Below are 18,854 nucleotides of genomic sequence, written 5' to 3'. Positions count from 1 at the left end.
GAGCGATCAGAATGTGATGGGTAATCCCTCATATTTGCTTCTTATTTATGTGTCTGAATGTGATTGGTCATGTCTGCTACTAGCCGTTGTTGTCTGCTTATGTTTGCGTTGGTTTTGCTTGAGTGAGTCGGCCGTGGCGCGTTTCTTTTTTTGGACGCATCCTGCGCCCGGTTACTTGCGCGGCTGCTCAAATCCGAAAAGCGGAAAAGGGGAGAGGGATCGCATACTGCTGTTTCACGCAGGAAATGACTGGCACAGAATGTGTCGAAAGCTGATTCTTCCAGAAGAAAGGCATCAGGAATGAGGTTAGGATAAAGACATGACGATATCAAGTTTGATTATTTTTCTTGTAACTCGTGAGTTACTGCCTTAGGGGGAGTTTAGTTCCCAAAAAAATTTGGGTGAAAAGTTTTAGACAACGTTTGATCACTAATTAAAAGTATTAAACATAGACTAATTATAAAATTAATTACATGGATGGACGGGAAATCACGAGACGAATCTATTAAGACTAATTAATCTATCATTAGAGGTTGGTTACTATAGCACGACATTGTCCAATCATGGTCTAATTAGGCTTAAAAGATTCGTCTGACAATTTCACCCGGGGGTTGTGGACAAGACCGAGTATATGATGTACGATTTCAACGCGACTAGACATGAGGGGGGAGACGTTAGTCTAGATGGGCAAGTGGTGGTCCAGAATGATACCTTTCGGTATTTAGGATCGGTGCTACAAAAGGATGGAGACATTGATGAAGATGTTAGGCATAGAATTTCAGCTGGCTGGTTGAAATGGCGGCAAGCTTCTGGCATACTTTGTGACAAGAGGGTGCCACAAAAGCTAAAAGGCAAATTTTATAGGACAACAATTCGTCCGGCGATGTTATACGGTGCTGAATGTTGGCCTAAAAAGGCGATATGTCCAGCAACTGAGTGTAGCAGAGATGCGGATGTTGTGGTGGTTTTGCGGGCACATAAGGAGGGATAGAGTCCGGAACGAAGTTACTCGGGATAGGGTCGGGGTGGCACCAATTAAGGAGAAACTTACCCCGCATCGGCTGAGATGGTTTGGACATGTCCAACGAAGATCTCCTGAGGCGCCGGTGCGTAATGGGGTTCTTGAGCGGGTCGATAATGTAAAGAGGGGTAGAGGTAGACCTAAACTGACGTGGGATGAGTCGGTTAAGAGAGATCTTAAGGATTGGAATATCCCTAAAGAGATAGTTTTGGATAGGAGCGCTTGAAGACTAGCTATCAATGTGCCTGAACCTTAAACTTATTTCTTTCGGGTTTCATCTCTAACCTACTCCAGCTTGCTTGGGGAAAAAAGCTATGTTGTTGAATGTGTTTTATCAGTTATCCACATTTAATACTTCTAATTAGTGGTCAAACGTTATCAGTTACTGTAGCACTCAAAAAATTTTAGAAACTAAACGGGCACTTCCTGGGTTGTAAATTACTGCCGGGAGCCATGATTAACTTAGGATTACATGAAAATGATTGAGGCATCATTATCACCGCTTAGGTGCCCTGTTTTACCGGTAACACTGGCAGTGACCAGTGATGAGTGTTGTCATTCTTAACCCCGTGCTTTTACCAAATTGAGAGCGATTTACACACCTAAACATTACTCGCCCTTCGGCCCTTGTGTATCAGACAGCTTACTTATTGATGACGGAACACTGTGTGGTTTGGCTATCAAAACTGAAACCTGTGAAGTGTGAACTCTGAATAGTGTATGTGAACTCTAAATAGTGTGAGTTTATTATTCTACTGATAGGTGGCATAAGAATTGGCTAGCTACTGCACAGATATGCCCTATAAAATGTGGGATGAGAATAAAATTATCACCCTTTTTGGCCAGCAATCCATGGATGCTTTGGTGCAGGCCCCGGTCATCTCAGGACAAGGACCGGACATAATTTGCTGGAAGTTGACTCCTAATGGCCTATGCTCTTCAAAAAGTGCTTACAATATGTTGGCCAAAGAGGAGGCAGCAAGCCAACCCCCGCCAAACACTCCTCTGCAGGTTATACAAATTCTTAGACAGGTGTGGAAGGACAAGCTTATTCAACCTAGAGTCAAAACTTTTGCATGGAGGTTACTCAGACTCGCCCTTGGCACCGGCAAAAGAATACACCGCATAATTCAGAGGATTGATGAAAAATGCTCCAGGTGTGGTATGGTAGAAGATGACAACCACTTATTCTTTGAATGCAGCTTTGCTAGGCTACATGGTTTGGTTTAGTCCTAAGCCTCGTATCAGATAATCTGCCATCTTCTACAAGTGGTCTCCATGTTCAAATAGGCTCCTTGCTGCAGCAGGGTGCACCAAACATGACGGCAGGTATCATTTTCTCAATCATGTGGTGTCTATGGAAGGCTAGGAATGATCACAGGTTTAACAACGTGCATGGGACAACATCAAGACTTCTTTTCGAAGCGACTGCCATTGACAATTCTTTTGCAGCAGCAATGGAAGAACCCTTGCCCATACATGATCATGAAAATCATGGCCAACGTAATAACTTGTCAGGTATGAATTTAAATGCATCTGTGCAGATTCAAGAGGGCCCCAATATTTTCTGTGATGCATTTGTATGTGGGCAACAATCGGCTGCCTACAACCAAACTGGAGTTGGTATTTTCATTCTAACAACTCCAAGCCATAGTCTCTGTTCTGGTTCTTTTTTTCATGTAGGTATACAGTAAGCAATGGAGCCACTACAAGCAGAGGCAAACGCTCTACTCTTGGGGGCGAAACTAGCTAGAGCACTCAATTTACATAGGGCTAACTTGATTACAGATAACGAAGTGCTAGCCAAAACAGCCAGGACGGCCTCACTGCGACACAGCCCAGGCCATTGGTCACTGCGACCTGTTCTTGCTGAATTTGCAGATGTGACACATGGAATAAATTGCTCCATCCTGAAGATTAGCAGACAAAACAATAAAGTGGCTGACAAGCTTGCAAAGATGGCGAGACAGGCTTCGATTCCTACTTCTTGCCTTTTCTCTTGTAATGCTTTAAGCCATAATTTGCATTGTCCAGTAAGAGATGCATTGGCAAATCTTCAATGGGACAACTTTGCACTCATTTCTAACCTGCCTATGAATTAATGAAAATTGTCGGTACCCTACAACTGGGGTACCCACTCCTACTGTGTCAAGACTCGCGTAGTTATCCGTAACTACGCCCTAAGGAGCTGAGCAGCCGGACTCCTGGGTTCTGACTCCATCTCACCGGACCAACGGTCCCGGACCCGCTTCCCGTTCGGGGACGGGTCCGGTGTCACCGCGTGTCCCAGAGGTGGAAATGCTCAGCACCTGTGGCCGCGGACCCGGATCCCCGCAGGTGGGTCCGGGACCTCCACGTGCCATCCGGACTCCCGCAGGTGGGTCCGGGACCTCCACGTGCCATCCGGACCCCCCGTGAGCTCTCGGCTCAGCTAGCTGCTCGGGAGGGGTCCGGAGCCGCCACGTGTCGCGCAGACGCGGGCGCGGGCGCAAGCCTTTCGCTGGAAGCTCCCTCACCCACCCGCATTAAGTGCGAGTGGTTGAGGCAGGCTCTGCTGCCGCTGGGCACGGGGCAGCTTTTGTCAGTCCACACTGTGGATCGCCAGTTACCGAGGCGGCTCGTCAGTTACCAAGGCAAGCACTAAAGACGCAGCGCCGCGCCCAGGGGCGACGAGTCATGATGACCAGCTACTGACTGGAGCAACAGTGCACGCTGCTACAGTGGACTGAGTCAGTAGTTCGGCGCTTCATCATGACCTCGACGCGCGGCTGCAGAGGCTGGACTCTACTCTGACAGGACAGCTCAAGACCATCCCTGGTCAGAAGCTACGCACGGAAGCCGACGACAAGATCTCCGGATCTGAGGCATTGAAGGCCAAAATGTAGTTTATAATACATCGCCGGGTCCACATGTCGGGGCCCCGCTCAGTGTACGTGCTCCCCTTGGACATATAAAAGGGAGGGCACGCCCGCTAGAACACGGACAATCTCCACATCCATACAGACTCAAGCTCTCGCACCTCCTCACGCTTGTGGGAAGGCAATACAGCACACAGTGGATGTAGGGTATTACGCTCCGGCGGCCCGAACCACTCTAAATCCTACTGTGTTTCTTGTGTTATGGAGGGAGATCGATCTAAGACTAGCTACCCCCTGAGTACACACCCTCTGGGCTAGGGCGGGTGCCTTCCGCCACCCGGCCGTGGTTTGCAACCCTACGACATTTGGCGCGTCAGGTAGGGGCTTCTAGCTAGTCGCAGTTCGTCTCTTGCCCATCTCCATGGCTCGGGTGGTTGAGCACTCCCACCACCACGACGACGTGGAGATGACGGAGGGTGTGGCGTCATCCGCGCCACACGCCTCGCCTTCCTGCGCCAGGGGCAGCCGTGCCCGTGGAGCAGCCACCGTTGGCAGCGGCGCGCGCTGCACGTCGGCAAGAGTCAGGGCGCCCGTCAACTGCGCCAGGGGCAGCCGTGCCCGTGGAGCAGCCACCGTTGGCAGCGGCGCGCGCTGCACGTCGGCAAGAGTCAGGGCGCCCGTCAAGGGCCCCCTCACAAGCTGCGAGCGGCGGAGCGACAAATCCCAGCTCGCAGCATACCTCACTCATGTGAGGAAGCCCGCTCCGGCGGAAAGCCGACTCCGGTCGCACCAAGCCCGCTCCGGCGGAAAGCCGACTCCGGTCGCACGAAGCCCGCTCCGGCGGGAAGCCGACTCCGGTCGCACCAAGCCCGCTCCGGCGGAAAGCCGACTCCGGTCGCACGAAGCCCGCTCCGGCGAAAAGCCCACTCCGGTCGCGCTAAGCCGACTCTGGTGGCTCTCCGGCGGAAAGCCGACTCCGGTCGCACCCCCGACTCTACATCTCTGTAAGTCCTACCCTTAGAGGCCCAGCAGGGAATAAAGCCTTTTCCTTTGTAACTAGGTAGTACTTCCGTGTGGTCCAGTCCGGTGAGCCTCCCTCGTGGAGGGGTCCGGACCTCTGCGAACCAGGTTCAGGGAAGCGTACTCACCCTCCGGGGAGGTCCGGAGCCGTGTAGCTGCTTAGCCTGGTTCCGTACCCTAAGCCTGCATGCTCTACCTCCCTAGGGCGAGTACCGTAGTACCTAAGACTGGGGGCCCGGAGGTCCGGACAGCTCCGGCCTCATAAACCCGTGTTCTGGCTTACATCGCACATCTCATGTACATCTAGTTATAAAGGAAAAAGTTTATTCTCAGTTCGCCTCTAAGGATGTTACATTCCAATTTCAATTTACGCATTCTGTTTGCGCTAACCCCCACGTGGCTTCTTACTCTTGTGCGGTGATTGTGGTCCGAATTGTGTTGGCTAGTTAGTGACTTAGCTCGAGACCCCTCATGGAAGAGAGGGGTTTGGACCCCTGGGAACCTACAGGTTCAGGGAAGCGCACTCATTCTCTGGGGAGGTCCGGAGCCGTGTAGCCGCTTAGCCTGGTTCCGTACCCTAAGCCTGCACGCACCACCTCCTGTGAATGAGTGCCGTAGTACCTAGGACTGGGAACCTGGAGGTCCGGACTTTCTCTTAACCTAAAGGCCGGCCCCTTGAGCTCCGTTCACTGAACTTAGCTGTCTATCTCAAAGGATTACAGCCAACAGGATTTGGGACCCGTGGGCACGGTACTAAGCATCTACCTTGAGTCATGTGCAGGTCCAAACGTGATGATGCAGCAGGTGACCCAAAGGATGGACGATGCAGGGCAAGACCCTTGCGGCGCGCACCGCTGGGCGCTAGAAGCAGCCAAGTTGCTCACAGTAGTGGCCCCACCTGCGGGTTTGTTGCCTCTCCCGAGGCGGGCCCGGGGGCCTCTGTCGGTACCCTACAACTGGGGTACCCACTCCTACTGTGTCAAGACTCGCGTAGTTATCCGTAACTACGCCCTAAGGAGCTGAGCAGCCGGACTCCTGGGTTCTGACTCCATCTCACCGGACCAACGGTCCCGGACCCGCTTCCCGTTCGGGGACGGGTCCGGTGTCACCGCGTGTCCCAGAGGTGGAAATGCTCAGCACCTGTGGCCGCGGACCCGGATCCCCGCAGGTGGGTCCGGGACCTCCACGTGCCATCCGGACTCCCGCAGGTGGGTCCGGGACCTCCACGTGCCATCCGGACCCCCCGTGAGCTCTCGGCTCAGCTAGCTGCTCGGGAGGGGTCCGGAGCCGCCACGTGTCGCGCAGACGCGGGCGCGGGCGCAAGCCTTTCGCTGGAAGCTCCCTCACCCACCCGCATTAAGTGCGAGTGGTTGAGGCAGGCTCTGCTGCCGCTGGGCACGGGGCAGCTTTTGTCAGTCCACACTGTGGATCGCCAGTTACCGAGGCGGCTCGTCAGTTACCAAGGCAAGCACTAAAGACGCAGCGCCGCGCCCAGGGGCGACGAGTCATGATGACCAGCTACTGACTGGAGCAACAGTGCACGCTGCTACAGTGGACTGAGTCAGTAGTTCGGCGCTTCATCATGACCTCGACGCGCGGCTGCAGAGGCTGGACTCTACTCTGACAGGACAGCTCAAGACCATCCCTGGTCAGAAGCTACGCACGGAAGCCGACGACAAGATCTCCGGATCTGAGGCATTGAAGGCCAAAATGTAGTTTATAATACATCGCCGGGTCCACATGTCGGGGCCCCGCTCAGTGTACGTGCTCCCCTTGGACATATAAAAGGGAGGGCACGCCCGCTAGAACACGGACAATCTCCACATCCATACAGACTCAAGCTCTCGCACCTCCTCACGCTTGTGGGAAGGCAATACAGCACACAGTGGATGTAGGGTATTACGCTCCGGCGGCCCGAACCACTCTAAATCCTACTGTGTTTCTTGTGTTATGGAGGGAGATCGATCTAAGACTAGCTACCCCCTGAGTACACACCCTCTGGGCTAGGGCGGGTGCCTTCCGCCACCCGGCCGTGGTTTGCAACACTACGACAAAAATGTTTTACCCTTTCAAAAAAAAAGATATGCCCTATAAACAAAGTTTGGTTCTTCGTCCGGCTGTTCTGTTTGGTCAAACACGTTGAAAGAAACGTAACTCCAAGGGTTGACTGGATCGAAGAGGTCGAACACTCGGTCATATGTAAATGAGGGGACCGTCCACTTTGAACAAATTTGCAGCCCGAGGTGGATCCAGCGGTGGGTCCGGGGGCTCTAGGAGATGACAGACAGTAATTTATCACTGTTAGAGACAAAATAGAAAAGAAGAAGAAGAATCACAGCCACGGTTTCACACAGAAAAATCTGGAGGAGTCATATATCACAGGCACGATTTGACACGGAAATCCTAAGGCTATCTCTCTCGATCGCTCGAGTGCCAAGCGCCTAGTGGCAACTAAGATGACGAAAAGTAGCTGAAAATGGCCGTGCACTAGCGCAGCTTCCACATCTGTCTCCACCAAGCAAGCATACGCGTAAGTGTCGCCAACCCAATCACCCCAAACATCACGCGCGTCGCCGTCGGCCATTGAAGACCGGCCGGTCGCTTGCTTAACCCCAAAAGCAAGGCATCATCAGTAGTCGATGTGTGACGACTGACGAGCAAGCATTATATACATATATATAAATATAATATATATAGGGCTTGTTTAGATTTCAAAACGTAAAATGCAAATTTTTTGTAAATCACTTTGCATGATGTACTAAATGTAGTCAAAAAATAAATCGCATTACACAAATGGACTGTAAATCGCGAGACGAATCTAATGAGCCTAATTAGGACGTGATTAGACACTAAATTGGTACAGTAATGCTACAGTAAACATGCTCTAATGATGAATTAATTAGACTCATTAAATTCGTCTTGTAGTTTACAGACGAGATCTATAATTAGTTTTGTGATTAGTCTACATTTAATATTTCAAATATTGAAGATTCCCTTCAAAAAACACAAAAATGCAAAGTGAACTAAACACACCCATACTTATCCATGATTTACTCGATCATCATATATACTATATACAGGAGATATGCCTATAGGGGGAGGACTGGAGGAGGAGCAACGAGCCAACGACCATGACTGAAGATGACATGGATGCTGACACTGATCACCCAAGGCACGCAGATCAAGATTTCAACGAGGGGTTGGTGCCCCGGCGAGACTTTTGGGGTGGTGCTGGCTGAGGTGACCGGCCGGTGCCATTGCCGGCTGCCAACACCGGCAGCCGTGCGTGATGGTCTGATGGAGTTGGAACCGCCCAGTTGCACGGTGGATACTGGTTAGGCCGGAGTCGATCGGGAGTCACGGTGGATACTGGCGACTTCACTTTACAGTCAAAGCTCCACACGTTTTTCCCCCCTTTTTCAGAGAGTGGTTGGTCCATCAGAAACTCTGAATGGAAGGGGAATATGTCTGATCGTCTAAAAATCGGCATGCACCGATGGGTCAGGGTGTCCGGGTGCAGCCCGCAACGTTGATCACGAGTTCCTTCTTGGATCCTACGTTCTTCAGGCAGCTAAAATTACAAGCTGCTCGTGTTCATGTGTTTTCAGAACAGGCTTACAGTTCAGGTGCAGTAGTAGCATATCTAAAGCTCCAAAGCCCAAACAGTATGGCTAGCTGCACGGTAAAGTGCCGATGCGACCCTTCTGACGCTAGTCATGCTGCTACAGCATAGTACTACTTCGCTTTCTCCAACTGCCGTGCCAGATGGGGGTCCCGGCTGTACGATGGCCGATGCCACAGGCCCTCAATTTCCACGGCTACTTTTTTCTTCTAGGCTATACTGCACAGTCTACTTCCACGCGGCACAGTCCAGATCTTTTGGTGTAGGCCGAACTGAAAGCTCTTCGCCGCATGCCTCGATCGGCCACCTACGCGATAGTCCCCGATCAAGACGGTCACACCAGACGCCACCGCATGAATTTTTTGAGCATCGATCGATTTTATTTATCTCCGGCGGCTGCTATTCCGCCGTTTTTGTTGGTCCGTTCCGCCGTTCTTCCGGCTAGACCTGGACGGCTGGGTGCTTGAGCTGAGATACAAGTGACGCATCGAGTATTATTCGATCGAGGAGCGAGCGACTCATGCGTTAACCTACAGTAATTTTAATTTGGCAATTTTTTATTCCACGGTCTAGCGAGTTTAGTTATTTAATTATTTTTCTTCATTTTTGACATCTCATATTTCAATATTAACATCATATTTTTTCCTATGCTAATCGAGTAAGCTTCTTGCAGAGCCCCGATTTATACCGGCCCGGTCATCGTGGCGGTGAAGGCACACAAGCCGCCGAGAACATGGTCAACGGCTTACCGCTGCTGCCATGCATGCCCTGACCCGGGGCCACCCGCAGTGACCCAAGCAAGACGGCAGAGATTTGCTTCACTGGACCCTCAGGGCTGGCTGAGTGAGACTGGAAGATGACTGCGAAGACTTTCAGCCAGGTCTGGGTGAAATGCAGTGCGTAAGGAAAACAATTTCTTTTATGAGAAATTGACTTGTCGTCATACATGCGACCAAATAGGACAGAACAGCCACGATTTTGACAGCCTTCGTTAACACCGAGAGCAAAAGGAAAAACAAAAGATGTTTAAGGCTGTTTTGTCTTGCTGTCGGGGAGTAACTGCTGTACTTGATGATTAGGGGTCACAGTAGTCTCTGCTGTTGCCCCAGCGTCACTGCAGAATACAGGTACAGTTGTAAGTAACGGTGCCGTGGAACGGATGCACAAGGATGGCAACTCCTCAACAGACCGACTCAGTGCCGATACGAGACACATCTACACCCAACTCTTCCCCTATTTTTTTTCCTCTCATGGACAGTTTGGTCGAGAGGCCATGGAGAAAGAGAATCTTGTATATGAAATTATGGATGTTCAACTGTTTTCAGGTAAGCTCTTTATCTCCTAGACATACTCATCCACACAGGTAGATGGCAACTCGTGAACAACCGAACCCCCTGAACATGATCTACAGGCATCTAAACTATTTGCAGGTCATGGTCTGAAAAAGAAGGGAACTATTTGCAGGCAACCTCTTCGGGCATGATGAATAATCTTTAGGTTGCCTGGATATTGTTCAGTTGTTTCGACCAGATTCACTCTGTTCGCTGGGCTGGAGCTGGAGCCGGTGGCTGGAGTGGTGTGAAAGAAAAATACTGTTGGCTGGTTGGTGGTTGGAAGCTGGTGCTAGAGCGGTGTGAGAGAAAAACACTGTTGGGCTGGAGGCTGCTGGAGCTGACGAACAGAGTGATTAAAGGAGAAGGCAGCAGTTATGACCTACGAGGACTCCAGCACCAAATCTGATCGCTCGTGGAAGGATTTGGTGACCGGTTGGTGTGTGACTGAGCCGAGCACTACCACTTATCGCCCAATAATGATCTCCATCTTGCTGCGCATACCAACAGCAACAGCTGCTGCTGATTGCTAAATGCTGGGTCTTTCATCTTGCAGGGACCGATTCCATGCAACTAACCCTCACCGAAAGTTTGGCCGCCCACTCTCTCTCACTCACTTTTTTTTTAACAAACTCTGGTCCTTTTTAGTTTCCAAAAAAATTTGCACAGTGTCCATCACATCAAATTTTCGAACACATGTATGGAGCATTAAATGTAGTTGGAAAAAATAACTAATTACACAGTTTAACTGATTAGCACGAGATGAACTTTGTAAACCTAATTAGTTCATGATTGGACATTATTTGTCAAATAACAACGAAATGTTCAAAATTCAAACTTTTTCACCAACTAAAACACCAATGTGGGCTGGGCTGGCTAGATGTGATGTTACTGTTACTGTCAGTCGAGCTGTGCTGCTCGAGCCATGGCTGCTGGGTGCTGGCTTGAGCTGAGACGGGGCAGAGGTGCAGGCCCCGAGATCTGTGATCCTGCGCCCGGACCCGTCAGGGATGAAGAGAGATCACGATCGATGGTGCAGGGAAAAGCAGTAAAGAGAAGGCTGCAAAAGGAGGAAGGAGTATTTGCGCCGTGTTTGGATGCAAAATTTCAAATTCAAAAAAAAATCGGCACCTGCATGGAGATTTAAATCTAGACGAAATAAAAAACGTACTGCGACTGCTGTCTGTAAATGGCGAGACGAATCTAATGAACCTAATTAGGCTGTAATTAGATGCTAAATTAATACAGTAATACTACAGTAAATAATTTCTAATGGCGGATTAATTAGGCTCATTAGATTCGTCTCACGATTTACAGACGAGTTTTGTAATTATTTTTATGATTAATCTATATTTAGTACTTCAAATATAAAAAGATGTTTTTTCAAAAATTTTATAACGCGGAACCAAACCGAGCCTTATTTCGTTTCCTACTCTGATAGCTACTGTACGCGCATGCAGCGGGTCCATCACGCATGCATGGAAAACTGGGTTCCGGATCCAGATGTCCACAAGGAAAACAGCATTTGTTTGGAAGCTTGTTCGTATGGATTCTCTGACTAGCTGGCTAATGAGGGGAGTATTTTTTTTCTTTATAACTTGTAGTAGCAAAAATTCAGAACCAACTTGCGTGTACCTGTACATGAGTGACTTAATAAATTTTAATTGTTTTTTTCCGCTGACGATTAGTAATATGAATGAATGAACTGAAACATCTTTATTCCCGTATAAAAAGGAGCTTTTGAATTTTGACAGCACTTTCCGTGTCAAGTGTGAACCCCTTAATTCCGGAGGAACCTTTTCTCGTCAAACAGATAGGCCCCCATCATCAATCAACTCAAATCTTCAAACCCTAGTTATTAGGGATACAGAAGGACTTAACACAATAGGGTCACCCATGTTACTAGCTTTATTATCCATTTTTTAGCTTTATTGTGCTAAATTTGGCTCCGTCTAAGAAATCCTTCAAGATATGTTATTTCACAAAATTGTGTAAGGTCTTATTTGAGATGACATAAGAACGTTGAAAGAGTGCTCCCTTTATTTTTAAATATATGACATCACATTTTAAAAACATAGGGAGTATCATACCTGGTAACTTTTTCCTTATTTTTTTAATTAGCATATAATCAGTCGTAATAAAAAAACATGCATAGCTTAGGATCTTGAAAATGGTACAAAAGTATAAGGTGAAACTTGTTTTCCTTTTTTTTCTTTCTTTCACCGAGCTCTTGCTTGTGCTTATAGAGGTGCAGTTGAGGTACAAAAGTATAAAGTGACGACCTCCTCATTAAGCAAGCACAAGAAACATTGTGTGCAAAAAAAATTGTTTTCACATTTATCTAAAAGTCAAGCTGCACTGTAACACTCAGCCAGGTAGTCCAAAATCCAGAGTGCCAAACCGTCCTCACAAAAGACTCGTCACAAAAGAGTTGAGGCGGTCTCCCATTTCCCTCCCTCCTCCTCAACTTCCCGCGTCCTCCCGTGGTTTCCTCGCAACCGCCCCGCGCCGCCGGCGGTGACCACCCCCGCCGCACATGACGCGGCCCTGCCATGGGCTGCATCCTCGGTAAGCTCGCCACCGCGCCCGGCTCCTCCCTCTTCTTCCCCGCCGCCGCGGCCGCCGCGGGAGGAGGGGACAAGGCAGCAGAGGTGCAGCTCCAGGCGCCGCAGCAGGAGCACATAGCGGCGGTGAGGAAGGACGCGTCCGGGTGGCCGCTCTGGCTCTCCGAAGCCGCCGGCGACGCGCTCCGCGGATGGGCGCCCCGCGGCGCCGACGCCTTCCACAAGCTCGAGAAGGTGAGGACGATGACGATCCTTTCCGCCGCGCGCCCGTGCTTGATCGGCGGTTAATTACCGGGAAAGTTTGGCCTTTTCATGGAAACAGCGGGGTTGTTGGGGGAAAGATTTCAGCTTGCCTTTCTCATCCTTTGCTTCGATTTGTTTGATCGTCCTTGTCGTACATGATCGTCGGTTGCGGAATTCGGCAAGTAATTTGAGCTCTTGCCTTTTCTGGTCATCGTAAGTTGTTGGCGTATCACCTACTCCAAAGGAAGGAAAAAAAAAGATCTTTCTGGCTTTCTTGTTCTGAATTGAAAAGAGCAATGGGTTCTTTTTTGTTCAATTATGAGTTGTAAGCATCAAAGGAAGAAAATAAAGCAAATGGTGATCTCAACACATAAACAAGCTCCAAATTCCTAGAACCGGGTGCTTAAAAATAAGCAGAGATGAACAAATCCCCAGCTTTCCTGAGATTTAAAACGCCACAGCTCCATCATTTACGTTCATACTTTATGTGCTTGTCCGTGTTACAAGAATTCGTAATTCGTAAGGACAAATGGAAAAGTCAACTTGCAATGTTCGTATTGGTTGTGAGTACCTGTAAATGCTATCCTCTCTGGTCTTTTCAAAGAAACGAGTTGTTGCGGATTTTTTTTTTCTAACTTTTTTTTTAGAGTTAGAGCCGAGTCAATGAATCAGTAAACGAAAAGAAAGAATCAACTACTGTAAATTCCTTAGCTTTCCTCGTCCAATTGAAGCCATTTTTTTTAAAAAAATAAGTTGCGATCTTTTTTTTTTTCTGTGGCCTCGCAGATAGGTTCAGGGACATACAGCAACGTGTACAAGGCGATTGACGTGGACAGCGGCCGCGTGGTGGCGCTGAAGAAGGTGAGGGTGGATGGCGTCGGCGAGGCCGAGAGCGCGCGGTTCATGGCGCGGGAGATCGCCCTGCTCCGCCGCCTCGGCGACCACCCCCACATCGTCCGCCTCCACGGCCTCGTCACCTCCCGCCTCAACACCGCGCCGTCCCTCTACCTCGTCTTCGAGTACATGGAACATGACCTCACCGGCCTCACCGCCTGCGCAACTGCCTCCGGCCGCCGCCTGTCCTTGCCTCAGGTACGATCACTGCTTCTGCTACATACTGCCCCCCGTGAACATGAAACAATGAAGTGTACGAGCATCATCAGACGCCAGCTATACTGATCTCTCTCAGTTCCTGGAAATTAGTTGTTCAGTAGTTTTCGGAGGCGAATCTGCGTGCGACAAGCAATACGAGTTACAATCATTGGTGATGCACAAAATTGATAAACTAGCTACCTCTGATTCTGATTCATGATGTGGAGAGTTTAACCAACCCCCTTTTGGTTTCCTGATAGTCTGTGATAGGGAACTTATCACTAAAAGTAAAATTGGCATCATGCAGTTTGGCTACTTAGGATTGCCAGAAGTCAGTACTACTATGCTTGTGAATTCAACTGCGGCAAATGGATGATCTCTAATAGAACACAGAGTTCTTTGCTAAAATAAATTGCATGTGTTGGAAAGAACTTGGATTTACTATTTACTAATAACTTAACGTAGGCGTTGTCAGCATATACCTGCCAGTCAAGTCCTCTATTTGGGGGACCGAATACTTCGTAATTGATGTAACTTCTTCCTTTAGTTCTAGAAGAAGAATCATTGACTGATTATTTGCGGTGGAATTTTGCTTTAGCTTTTTGCCAGAAGCAAACACTGCCGTGATGTGGACTTGTAAACCTATTAGACTAAGCAGAGCATTTCCAAGGTCTAAACACATGAGTCCAATTGACATAGACAGGCATTTCATGCTTTTTACACGCACACTGCTTCCCCAAAATCCCTTCAACGAACTACAAAGATTTCAGCTGTCAACTTTGGCTGCAGTTAACGGACTGGACTTTATCTCTGAAACTCTCTATCCTGTAAAGCTCTGTATTGCCGTTTGGACTCCATGGAAATGGGTCAACCTGGTTCAGTAAAAATTGACTCACTGGCATTCATATAGTTGAAGGTTATCAATTACTTTCTTTTCTGAAAAGGAAGGCTCCAATTAGTAGGTGTTTTTCATCAACACAAATTACTGACAAACGTATTCCTGACTTCATTATGTGTCGTATTCATAAAGTCTAGCTCCTTGTTTGCAGGTCAAATGCTACATGAAACAATTACTTTCCGGGATTGAACACTGTCATAACAATGGTGTTCTGCACCGTGACATCAAGAGCTCGAACCTACTTGTCAGCAGCGATGGGATTCTTAAGATAGCTGATTTTGGACTTGCCACCTCTTATGATCCTGATAACGTGCGGCCAATGACTAGCCAAGTGATCACGCTTTGGTATCGTCCACCTGAACTCTTGTTAGGAGCAACTCACTATGGCGTTGGTGTTGATCTTTGGAGTGTGGGTTGCATATTGGCAGAACTGCTTCTTGGTCAGCCTATATTCCCTGGAAGGACAGAGGTACTTAGTTTGGTCCAGTTGAAATGTTAATTTTGGATAAATAGTGCAGGATATCACTTGATTTAGCTCTTAACAAGTGGTTTATTTAGGTGGAACAATTGCACAAGATTTTCAAGTTGTGTGGTACTCCATCAGAGGATTACTGGGAGAAAATGAAGTTCGCTCATCCTACGTTCAAGCCATATGAACGGTGTCTAGCTGAAAAATTTAAAGATCTGCCACCATCTACCTTATCGCTTCTCGAGACTCTCCTGTCAATTGACCCAGATATGAGAGGCACTGCAACTGATGCTCTGAACAGTGAGGTTAATCCTACCCTATCGACCCTCACCCAATTTAAAATAAACTGCTACATGGAACACATACAAAAGGAGAAGAAATAAAGAGAAAAAATATGGCAGACAGTATGCAAAAGAATGGATTAGGGTTAGCTTCTGATTAATTTTGAGTAGGAACTCATGAGGTGATCCTTTGTTCAACTGTACTTATCAAGCTCTCGTTTTCTGCGTGGACACAGTTCTTCAGGACAGAACCGTATGCCTGTGAACCATCAAGCCTTCCGCGGTATCCACCATGTAAAGAAAGAGACGTGAAACTGAAGTACGAGAAGCACAAAAGGTTTGGCGCCCTCATAGCACTTATTTCGTTGCTATATTTTGCTGAATGAAAACTTAAACATTTGTATATTTTCAGGAAGTCAAGGGTTAATGGGTCAGTAGAACGTCATAAAAATCAACAGCATGCTTCGCAAAATCCTGGGCGCAGAGTATTTACTCCAGATGTCAATAAGAAGCCGCAAGCGAATCCAAAGGTGTGTTTGCTGCCCGCTTTTCCTATGCAACAATCATTTACTCAAACCTCGACACCATCATGCTTATATTGCCACCAGTCCTGGGAATGTTGACGCCAAAAGGCACACTCAAGCAACTGTTTAGGCACAAAACAACGAATAAATGATGAAGTATGCTGATTTTATCTTCAGGTACCAAGATTGGTAACAAGCACGAGCACTACCAAACTTGAGAGATTTCCTCCACCTCATTTGGATGCGTCGATTGGATATAGCATAGATTCATCAGTTGATGGAACCACTGAAGAATTCTTCACATCTTCAGTTGTGGAGCTAAAGAAAATGCCAAGCCTATTATTCGGTCACATGAAATCTTACCTGAATAGCCCGAAGAAGGGCATGCAGAAGGCCAAGCCAAGCCTCAGTATGGCGCCTTCCGCTGTTCTCATCGGTGCATTCCGGCCTTACTCACTTGGCCATCCAATGGAAGTGAGAAGAAAGAATAGGGAGCAATTCAGAGGCAAAGGGAGAAATGTGGTAGGCCCGGTCAAATGACATTGTAACCATGTTCCCCCTTTTCTGGTCCTTTAATTTTCATAGATGCTAGTCATTAGCCAGTGATTTTCAACCACAGTGGATAGGTTTACTTGTATAGTTCGAGAGTATTATCAATTAGAGCTGTGTATAATATAATGCATTGGTTTTGCATAATGGATCGCAAAATTTCATCAGCAACAGAGTAAGATCTGAGAACATCCCCACCCAATTCTGTAGCTTCAATCACTGCACCAGAATGAGAGGGAAAAGAAAAGGAAGGGATCAAGGGGATGCTTAATGTCGTTGCTCAATAATCTCACACCAATGTTACAGCTACACAACCGTCTAAACTTTTGGGCGAAACAGCTTCCAGATTTGCTCTCTTTTCCGAACGCTAATTTGTGTTTTTCTCTATGGCAACAGTAGCAGTCCAGTGCTCATGCTCCTTACATCATTTACGGAATCAGTTTGTCAAATACAGGGTTAGTAGCTTTCAAGCACTAACCAAGAAGATTAGTAAGAAAACAGCAAATGATGCAGAGCTAGCACCGTGAACAGATGACTGAATCAGCTATGTTTTTTACAAGCTGAGACGTAGAAAATGAAGATCACATACAGCGCTGCGTGATCAGAGATGAGATCATACGGTTGCAGCAGCAGCAGCAGGGGGAGGATCATGTGATCCTGCAGGAGGAGGAGGCGAAGGTTTGCTGGTGTGGCGGCTGAACAAGTTGCACCAAGCGGCGGTGACCATCGACAAGCCTCTGAACCTAAGCCACCTGGCTCCCTCTTTATGCTCAGACACCTGCAGGTTTGTGCATCAGCAGTTAGGAGACACCATAGCTCCATCCGATCCACATGTGCATATGCAATTCATAATTTGCTACCTGGCTGGACTCGTGGGCAATGGTCACGGCGACCTCGTCCCTATTGCTCGCCTGGCGCGTCGTCGCTGCAGAGGAGGAGAAGGATGATCCAACAAGTGTCAGCACCAATGCAGCTCAAGCAACGAGCAACGAAGGAAGGGCAGAGCTGCGCGCGCGTCAAGTTGAATGAAGCACCTGATCGGTCGATGATGACGGAGCAGTCGCTGTTGTCGGCGTCGGCCACGATCTTGTCGACGGCCGCCGTCTTCTGGCAGTAGTACCTGAAGCTGGGCGAGCCCGGCGACGGCCGCAACGCCGCGGAGGCGGAGGCTTCCTCATGCTGCCCCTTGGGCTCGGGCGCCACCTTGCTGCCTCGCCTCCACCCCGCGGAGGACTCCGCCTCCTGCCCTTGCTGCCCCTGCGTCAGCAGACCCGAGGTGGACGCCTCGCTGTGCTCCAGCGCCCTTGCCCGCGCCCACCCCCGCCGCCGCGGCTCGGCCCCGCCGCCGGTCGACGCCCCGCACCCCATCGCGGCCCGCGAAGGGGAGGCCCGTGAGCGAGCACGGGAGCGGGAGGCGGGACCGGGAGCCAGAGCGTTGGATGATCGGAAGCGATGGTCCCGTGCGCCGCGCCGCGCGGCGGCCTTAGTAAGGAGACGCGCCCGCGGGCGGTTCAGACCGTTGCTGCCGGCGAGCGGCGGCGCGGGTTCCTCGGGGCGGAGCCCAGATTTGGCGGGCGGATGATAGAAGGGTCGGTCCCACCTGGCAGAAGGCGGCTCCGGGATGGGCTTTGCTGGGCCTGATGGGCTGTTATGTGACGAAGGTGCGCTACGCAAGATGGGGCCAACTTTTCGTCAAAAAAAAAAACCAATAGCCCGGCTCCTTCAAATGGTGTGTGCCCTGGCTCAAAAAAAAAAACTTCAAATGGTGGTCTCTAGGAGAAAAGCTTCTCTACCTGCATGTTTTTTTTTTTTTGTAAATTTCTGAACATGGGCAGGTAGAACTCGCTTGTATTGTTTTTTGAAAAGCTCTCGCTTGTATTGTAGTATGGCTCAATACTTTTACATCTTCAATTCAGTTAGATGTATTTGTTTTCCTCGAAACATTTTTGAGCTACGTGCAGGTAGCTCAACTGCTCCAGGCGATTTATGCGGCTCCATGTGAATGGAACCTACCGCTTGCTGAATGCAGCCTCATTCGTGACAGGTCCTAGGGTTTGGTGCGGAGCTAGGACTAGCACGTGAAAAAGTGACTGTGGATCTCGAAAAACCAGGACTAGAATCTGTTGCAAGTTATTGTTCTTCAGACAAAAGTTTCTTCAGAAGATGGTGCATTCCTTTCCTTCTTCAGACACACTATAGCCGTTAGGTTACACTTCAACACCGCTCCGGGCTGCAGTGAACAGACAACTGAACCTGAACGTTATCTTCTGCAATTTTATTCAGCCATTCTGCTATCCAGACCGCGTTTCGTGCATGGATCGGAGCTCTTCTGTTCACGTTCTAGAAGCCGTCCGTGATCTCCTCTCCACCCAATAATTCATC

General features: G+C 48.9%; 2 protein-coding genes across 2 annotated transcripts; one reads left to right on the top strand and one right to left on the bottom strand.

Moving 5' to 3' along the window:
- Nucleotides 1–12,260: 12,260 nt before the first annotated feature.
- On the top strand, nucleotides 12,261–16,669 carry LOC120673929 (probable serine/threonine-protein kinase At1g54610). Its single transcript, XM_039954976.1, has 7 exons — nucleotides 12,261–12,650; nucleotides 13,446–13,751; nucleotides 14,801–15,118; nucleotides 15,208–15,423; nucleotides 15,636–15,736; nucleotides 15,812–15,929; nucleotides 16,101–16,669. Exons 1-7 carry the CDS (start codon nucleotides 12,405–12,407, stop codon nucleotides 16,461–16,463), a joined length of 1,668 nt encoding a protein of 555 aa, XP_039810910.1. The 5' UTR covers nucleotides 12,261–12,404; the 3' UTR covers nucleotides 16,464–16,669.
- A 67-nt stretch (nucleotides 16,670–16,736) lies between these two features.
- Nucleotides 16,737–18,073, bottom strand: LOC120673930. The gene is made up of 3 exons (XM_039954977.1): nucleotides 17,507–18,073; nucleotides 17,333–17,397; nucleotides 16,737–17,250 (listed from the first exon to the last, which is right to left on the bottom strand). Exons 1-3 carry the CDS (start codon nucleotides 17,838–17,840, stop codon nucleotides 17,086–17,088), a joined length of 564 nt encoding a protein of 187 aa, XP_039810911.1. The 5' UTR covers nucleotides 17,841–18,073; the 3' UTR covers nucleotides 16,737–17,085.
- Nucleotides 18,074–18,854: the final 781 nt, after the last annotated feature.

This window comes from Panicum virgatum, chromosome 5N (assembly GCF_016808335.1).
Source record: "Panicum virgatum strain AP13 chromosome 5N, P.virgatum_v5, whole genome shotgun sequence".
Lineage (NCBI taxonomy): Eukaryota > Viridiplantae > Streptophyta > Magnoliopsida > Poales > Poaceae > Panicum > Panicum virgatum.
This window is presented reverse-complemented; position numbering and strand designations above follow the sequence as displayed.